The following is an 8,575-nucleotide window of genomic DNA, read 5'->3' as shown; positions in this document are numbered from 1 at the left end:
ATTGTTTGTGCTTTTTTATAATTCAAAGATTCATCTATATCGTTAAACCTGGCAATTTTTCAAAATTAATAGAGGGGTTTGCATTTGTACAGAGAGCTCTGAGGATCTGAACCCCTGAGAGACTGCACTCCAAGGACATACAAATCCATGGGGATAAGTGGATCATCCAACTAATATCCACCCACAGGAACAGCCATCTCCCGGCCTTGCATGAAAGCATCCACGGCTCCTACCATGTCACAGTTAGAAAAGTCTTATTCTTTATCATACTATGAAAATTTGAAATTTAGACCAGCAGAAAGAAAAACAAGAAGAGAGAGATTCACGGCTGCATCAACACCGCTGTAGGCCGTTCCACTATTCTATGTATGGCTATGATTCTAAAAACTGTTCTTTCTTGTCAAAGAGTCAGAAAAAGACTGAATATGCAAATAACAACAAACCGTAATACATTATTGATTCATTAACACATCATGCGGTCCTGAGCAATCTCCCCTGCCTCCACCTCTTCCTCCTCCACACACAATAATGAAGTAAAATAAAAATCAATAAAATATTTTGAGTGGATAGACTTAAAAAGTGCAAACATTTTCCGCATTCAGATAAAAAAAAGAAGGGAAAAGAAGCAAGGAAAGTTTATTAAAAAAAACAAAACAGAACCCGTTAATTAATTAGATGTTGATGATGATGACCACTAATTTGTTTAGAAGAACACCCAGAATAAGACAGACCACCGGCCTCTCAATCTTTTACGTATAAAAATATAACTATAGGAATCTCTCTCTCTCTCTCTCTCTCTGACTAATAATCTAACCGTGAAGTTGATTCTTCTCTTAATAACATATTTGATCGCAAGCTTCATCTATTTTCCGTTCACCTTGGCTTTTGTGGCCAATTTGATGCCCCCCTCTTCTCCACAGAGGTAATATTTTAAAAACAAAGTTCTCTTTTTTTCCCCTTTTATTTTTGGGTATTCAAAGAACTATAGATTGATGTACATAAAGTTTCAATTAAGATAATACCTGTTAGTGGCTCTTATGGATTCACGGGGTTTCAGAGGTTCAGTCAGACCCCAAACCCGAGGACCAAAGCAACTTGTACGTGAATATGCACAAGTTGTCTATCCTCCGTGACTACCAACAGTAAAGAATAACTTGGGGGATGAGCTACCAATGAGTCTCTTAAATGCACCCATTCTCTGTGCTGCAAAGTAATTTTAAAGAATAAGAAGAAGAAAATAAGATGAATTTTGACACTATAATGAAAATATAAACACTATAACTATTGAGAGCACAATTATATCTTTAATCACTCCAACATATGACTGTATCACATTCACACGCAACGAATTCTATCATCTGGGAATGAATTAGCTACATTTTTCTGTTTGCAGTAGTCATCTTGGGCTCTCTATTCTCTTATGTGGTCAATTCTCTACTCCACCTTTTTCCCCTTTCTTTGCGATGGGGGAGTCGGGGAGAGGATTGAGAATTTTAGATAGTGGGTCTCTGCTACAATACTCGTTTGTTTGAAAATCATGGATTCAGGAGTTGGGCCCAGTCAAATATATGCCTACCAAAGAGAAATCATGAATGTATGTACATATGTACATGTTGATGTGCTTTACATAAATGAAAAGGAACAAAAATGGGGAAATTTTTGGAATAAGACAACTCCCATTGTCATATACATGATATTTGCGTAGAGAATAGTGAAATTACAATAAAATTAACCCCCATGGAAAAAAAAAATTAAAAACCCATGAAGATGGGAAAAAAATTTAGACATGGGTGGTCGTTCATCATCACAACTAAACATATATATATATATATATATATCCATATGCATGCATCAATCATCATCATCATCCAATGCATGCATGAATGCCTTCTCTCCTTCTAAGCATTGACTATTTACACCGGTACAAAAGAGGGTACAAACGGAGTCGGTTCATAGAAGAAGGGTGCCGCCGGATGTTGCCAGCTCTTGACAGTGGGCCTCTCGGCCTCCGACGTCTGCCGCTCTTGTTGCCTTGGTTCCTCCCTAGAAGAAGATGATGATGATGACGACGACGATGATGGTGATTTCAACGTCTCCACCGTCCGATCCTCTGGATCAGGCGACGCGGGTGACAATACCAACGGTGAAAGAAGAGGGATCGCTACCTTCCACTCCGCAGCGAACTCCGACGCTGGGCTCACCTGTATGGACGCCGGCGCTCTACTCTGTAATCTCGTGGGCGTTCTCCGGCGGTTCCCCGTGCCGGAGCTTCTCCCTTGTGTCTCTGCCATAGAATCTAGGCAATATCGAATTCGAGAGGGATGATTCGCTGAATTGATCGAAAGAATCTAGAGATCAAGAAATTATGATTTTGGCTTCTAAGATTGATTTTTGTGTGAACAGAAAAGATTGCTCCATTTATAGGAAGAAGAATTGAAGGACGGCCAGAATAAGGTTTGGACGTTCAGGGTTCCAGAAACGGTCAAAACTCAACCAAGCCGCTATTTCGGCTACTCCTCACATTTTTCTTAATTGACTGAACTAACCCTGCCCTTGTCACTCGTCAGTCGTCATTTTCATATCTGACTCCAAAATTAGGGTATTCTTGTCAATTTGAATCGGAAGCGGAGCCTTCAGCTGATGAGTCGAGCCGAGAGGGGTAGAGTGGGCACCACAAACCGTCAAAAAGGGGGTTCGGACCGTTCAGTTCGGTACGTCTTTGACGGCGTAGAGCAACGGTGACCGACTGACCGTTAAACGACCCTCTCCAAAGGAAAACCGTGTTCGGTGTTCGCGTTAATGGTTAATCCTTAATACCGCTGGTATTTGACTGAATGAATTAACGACAAGCACCATAAGCTATTTGACGGGCGTTGGACGCCGTTGCTGATGACGTCATTGAAAATTTTAGACCACACACGTGCTCTTGTCCACATTCTACGCCATGTAGAACGGGCGTGGCAGATGAGGACTGCTTGCCTTTTTGGTTGTCGATGTTTCTGTTTTTTCCTGGAATATCTGACAAATGGTGAGATCAAACGGTTGGTACATAGCCACGTCGACAATGAGTTTGGAGATCTCTGACAGGTCGAAGATGTGGTTGGACCGGGCCCAAGGGCCAGGCTGGATTAATGTTTTGTTGTCGTCTTTCGATTTTTTTTTTTTTGTTGGTATCTATTCGGAATATACCAGCTTTTTTTAAAGAGTTTCCCAAAGGCAAGAGCCAAGAGCCAAGCCAGTCAACATTCCAACAAGAAGATTATTTTTTTAATAGAAAGATGTAGACTTGTGTTTGGGCTTGGGCCAGCACTAATTTGAAACTTTTCTTATGAGATAGAGATACCTTGACAAAAGAATACTTATTTGTGATGGGCCCCCTAATGATATTGCCATTTGTAACAAGTAACCCCAACTTTTGGGCCCAACAAAGGCCCCACGTTCATCTGTGAACAGTCCTTTTTTTTTTTTTTTTTATGTAGGGCTCATGAGGGATCGTATCATGCCATCATGGACATGGAACAAGTCTAGCCCTAAAGTTGGGACAGGCCGGCAAAACCGACCTACTGCAAAAGTATGCAACTAACTACTCCTTGTGGACAAAATTGTGTGTGTTTAGGATCTGCTTTTCGTTGATTGTTAACAATTGCAAAAAGAAAAAGTATTTGTAAATCTTTGCTCAGTCACCATTGATAAAGAATCTAACCTGTAAACGTAGAAAACCAAAGACATATTAAAGATTTACTTTTCCTAGTAGATGGCTTTGAAGAAATTCACATGGTTCATAATTTTCTTACTTGGAATAATTTATGACCGTTATCGGGTTCCATTTATTTTGCAAATAAAAAGAGAGTAAATTCTGATTTATTTTTGCGTCAGATTTTACTTTGCTCTGCTTCATGCTTTACCTCACTTGAATGAATAAAAATGGGTAAAGCCTAAAAGCGAATTTGCGTTCAATTCACTTGCACATAGGGGTGTCAATGTGAATCCATTGCAAATGGTGTACGGAAAGAGCCCTTAGAATTCACTAAATAGAATCTTTGGGCTCTTCTCCGTTCATCTTCATATGCCCAACGCGTGTGAAAATTTAAATGTAAAAACCAATATGTAAAACCTAATGGGAGATGCATGTGTAAATATTAAAGTGTAAAACCCAATATTAAATATAAAAACTCAATATGTAAAACCCAATAGAAAATGCATGTGTAAAATCCAAAATGCAAAACCCAATCTCATCTTATTGAACCACCATTTTTGTGAAAAAACCAGTGTGTGATATTCATGAGCATTTGCTAATTACAAAAGTGATATTATTTATTTCTTTGATTTTTTTACTAATTATAAAAGTGTCAGTATTTATCTCCTTAAACTTTTTATTAATTACAAAAGTGCATTGAAAACTGTTTTTGCCTTTTTTTTACTTGTGCATAATGACATTAAGTTTTCATGTAATTACAAGAGTGCCGTTAACATGTAATTACAATATTGCCACAAAATTTTTATTACTCTCTTTATACTTTTCATTTATTACCTCTCTCTCTCTCTCTAGGGTTGTTAATGGTTCGGGTTGACCTGATGGACCCAAACCAGTTTGGTGAATTCAGATTCAGTTCTTGATATATTACCTCCTATTCTCACCTAGTCGGTGCCTATTCCCCCCAGTCACAAATTATAAATATATTGTTTATATTGCATTTTCATAAATTTGTCATATTATTTATTTTTTTATAAAAAACATGTATATATGATGGAAATAGTTGAAAAGATACTTGTAGCTTTTTTTTCTTTATTTAAATTGTTATATTTTAATAATTTATTAATTTTATAAAATAAAATCGAATTGGATCAGATTTAAAAATCCAACATCCTCATTGGATTCAAATTCAAACCCATGTTTTATCATATTCAACCAGATCTTCAGATTGGATCTACAATTAATAGTGTCAGATCGGATTTGGATATACCCCTTATTCGAGTCCGATCCAATCCATCTGCATCCCTAGTCAATGGGTCGGGTTGAACTTGATGGGTGTAAACTGATTGGGTCAGTTCAATTTTCGGTTCATGATATATTGTTCCAATTTTTATCAGGTCATAGCCGGTTCCACCCAGTCACAAATTAATTTGGAGCCGAGTCAAAAATTATATACATTGAAGTGGAAATTTGTGAGTCTAATGTGAGCTTAGGCTGAGCTATAATATTTGGACAAAACTTGGGCTAAAAATTTGTAGGGCTAGGCCCAAACCAAGTGTAAAGACAAAACTTAGGACCAAGCCTATAATTTTTTAACCAAGCTAGGCCTTTTCATCTACACCTCTTGGACATCTCAATCGAAATCCATTGAACGAAAGCAAACTAATATTTTAAAACATTTTCTCTTTTCTCAATCTCTCTTCAAGAATTCAGCCAGTTTCTCCCATCCCTCCCCTAATTCCCTCAACCCCTCTAATAGTATACACTTGCTAAAATGTCTTAATTAAGTGTTTTTTTTAGTTTTTATTAATTATTTTAAAGTTATTATTTGTAATTGTAAAATTATTTGTTCTAACATTTGAGTAATTAATGTAATTTAAGTACTTAATTATATTAATTAAGTTAATAAATTAATTTATTTACCATAGTTAAATTAACTAATTAAGTAACACTAAATTAATTTTCTTCATTTATTCAAATAGTTAACATTAAATCTGCCTATATGAATAAAACTATTAATTGTGTTGTTGTAGTTGCAAGTGCACTCCGGTAGTTTCTTTTAAATCAAATTAATTCTAATCCAAATCTGGACGATTGATCTATATTCATATCTTCTATCAATGGACTAGATATTGACTCAATCCAACCCAATCTAATACAAATTCATTATAAATGAATCGCGTCTAATCCAATCCAATAAATACTTTAGACCATTAAGTCTGAACTGGTCCAATTCAATGTGTCTTATTTGGTCTGTCCAATCCATCTAAATAGATTTTGATTTAAATAAAATACAATTCAAAACCAAAACCAATACATTGGCACCCCTATTTGCACAGAAGTTGCACTCTCTTAATTTTGCATTAATACAAATGAAGCTACATCATAAACAAACATTTTTTGGGTATATTAAACAGACCAAGTCTTAATTACAGCGTATCGGTAGCCAACCGTAATTCTTGGTCCAACAAAGATCTGCATCTCCCTCTCTTAGAACTCTCTTTTTTTTCGTAAAAACTCTCTCGAACAGCCTAGAACAGTCCGTGGTCTGAGAGAAATGCTGGGAGGTCACAGGGAAATGCTGCAACAGTAGTCATAGTAGTTATGACTTACAGCCACACCCAGGACCATGGAAAATTGGAAATGGACTAAGAAACTCTAGAAGGGCATTCTTAACCCAAGTTTGTGATAGGTCGGCAGGAGTTTATCTTCGCTCATTTTATAAAGTACGCAAGCATCCTTCAATTTCTCTGCTGATGGACACGTGTAATTCAACTGTATGTTAGCTTAGAAAACTTTTCAACTCAACAAGGAGAAATCTGCTGTAATCGTGATTGCATGCAACCCAATGAAATATGATCAAACTAGTGTTTATAATAAAAAATGAGAAAAATAAAATGTCAGTTGAAGTAATATTCTGAACTTATTTAAATCTTAAAGGTTTGATCGTTTGATGTGTCCTGTTACACGTGACTATGGCTGTAGGCTTGTAGCAGATGCTGATTAAATATTCATTAAATTAATTTATATAATTAGAATGAGCTCGGGTGATTTGGCCCCACCTAGTAAATAGAGGATTTGTGGACGTGACCTGATTAGATTATGACTTTGTGCTTGTTGCCATTTCAGCACCACCTGTCACCATAAGGGCCAAGCCACCTCGGGTGATTCAGGTATTTCGGCAATGACCAAGGTATGAGTAGCTTGGGATTACTCAATCTACCGAGGTGACACGTATCAAATTTCTAGAAGCATGCCAGTTGTCTTCGAGCTCTTCGGGATCACACCACATGACCATAGGTCTTATCCTCATCCCGCCTGGATCGAACGGACACGATAGGCCTTATCGGCTAGTATATTATCCACCTCCCAGGGTGGAACGGACTCCTAACAATGCGAGCTGAGGATCTCGGATGTGTTTCATGAGACCCATGGCAGCTCATCTATATAAGGGCATCAGCCCCTGAGACCCAGGTTCGTGCAATTATTTGCTTACTAATTTTCACACTTACAAGCTTTCAGCTCGCATATAAACTTAAGCATTGGAGTGACCACGCTGGGTTAGCCACCCTAGGTTCTCTGAGTTTTCCTCTTCTTGTAGTTCAACCCACTGGCTAGGCAACCGACGTCCAAGCTGCCATCCAGATAGGAGCGACCAGATCGCACACCATCAATTGGCACCATCTATGGGAAACACGACAAAAAATTCAAGTTTTCTACCTTAACCACACCTTCTAGCATCTCATCAATGGCATCACCAAGCAACACCGGAAAGAGCATCGAGATGACTATTATTGGGGGGTAGGAGCATATCCCATACAACCCCAAATTCCCCTCGGTGACAATCAGACAGTTCACCATCCCTCTCACTATCTCAGGAGTGCCAATGACACAAAGCCAAGCATTCAACACGCAGCCCCTCAACGCTCCCCTGCCTCATGTGAGTGCCGCCATCTCGATCGTAGAGCCCTCTATGATTCCTTCGGGGGTCGGTGCACAGCAGTTCCATGAGCTGGTGCAGAGCGTTCGGGTTATGCAACTTCAAATGCAACAAATCCACCAATTCCAGCAGTACCAGCAATATTACTTTTATCAGCAACAGTTCCCACCACTCGAGTCGAACCGGAATCAAAACCAACACCAGAAGAATGTGCGTTGATCTCCTCCCTAGGGTGCGGGGACATCTTGGGTCCTGGCCCCTCCTCGGGGCTGGACCCCACCTTGGGATCTAGCAGCGGGTTGGCGCACACCACCACCTCCTCATGTGGTAAACCAGAAGGATCAGTCCTAGAATAGCCTCCAATTCAGGACCGATCAGTAGCAGCACTCATGGCGTGAGAATCAAGTCAGCAACCAGTAGCCCGGGGTAAGAGGCGCGGACTCACATCGAGACCCCTCGGCTCCCCGCAACAGTTAGCAGCCAACTCACGTTTGTGAGAACGCTAGCAAAAGAGACCAGCTCCAGCCTCGTGACAGCGTTAGAGACCGGGAGCAAACCAAGGTCGAAGTGCCGAACAATACTGAGGTGAACAGCACCAACAACAAGGCCGCGAAGAAGCAATGCCGGCACAGAGCATGCCACACTTCAGCAAAGAGCAGTCCGCTAGCAACAACAGACAAGACAAGGGAGAAAGTGAGCTCGGTAGCTGCATAGCCAGCTCCAGCTTTGTTGAACCAGCCCTCCCCCTAGCACCAAAGATACTCTCAGCCCCAAGGTCGAAAGCTTTCAAGACACCCGCATTGGAAACGTATGATGGGAGCTCTGACCACATCGACAGTTTCCAGTCCCTGATGTTACTAGCTAGAGCGGATAAAGCAAGCTTGTGTATGGTGTTTACAACAACGTTTAGAGGTACAACTAGGACGTGGTACAGAAACTTA

The 8,575-nt window shown here is 39.7% G+C and overlaps 1 protein-coding gene across 1 annotated transcript; it reads right to left on the bottom strand.

Moving 5' to 3' along the window:
- Positions 1-1,771: 1,771 nt before the first annotated feature.
- On the bottom strand, positions 1,772-2,421 carry LOC148878868 (uncharacterized protein At4g14450, chloroplastic-like). Its single transcript, XM_088960238.1, has one exon. It carries the CDS (start codon positions 2,289-2,291, stop codon positions 1,914-1,916), a length of 378 nt encoding a protein of 125 aa, XP_088816364.1. The 5' UTR covers positions 2,292-2,421; the 3' UTR covers positions 1,772-1,913.
- Between the last annotated feature and the right edge of the window lie 6,154 nt (positions 2,422-8,575).

Source organism: Nelumbo lutea, chromosome 1 (assembly GCF_056320005.1).
Source record: "Nelumbo lutea isolate HS-2025 chromosome 1, American lotus-T2T, whole genome shotgun sequence".
Classification (NCBI taxonomy): Eukaryota; Viridiplantae; Streptophyta; class Magnoliopsida; order Proteales; family Nelumbonaceae; genus Nelumbo; species Nelumbo lutea.
The sequence above is the reverse complement of the archived record's forward strand: the minus strand, read 5'-3'. Positions and strand labels throughout refer to the sequence as shown.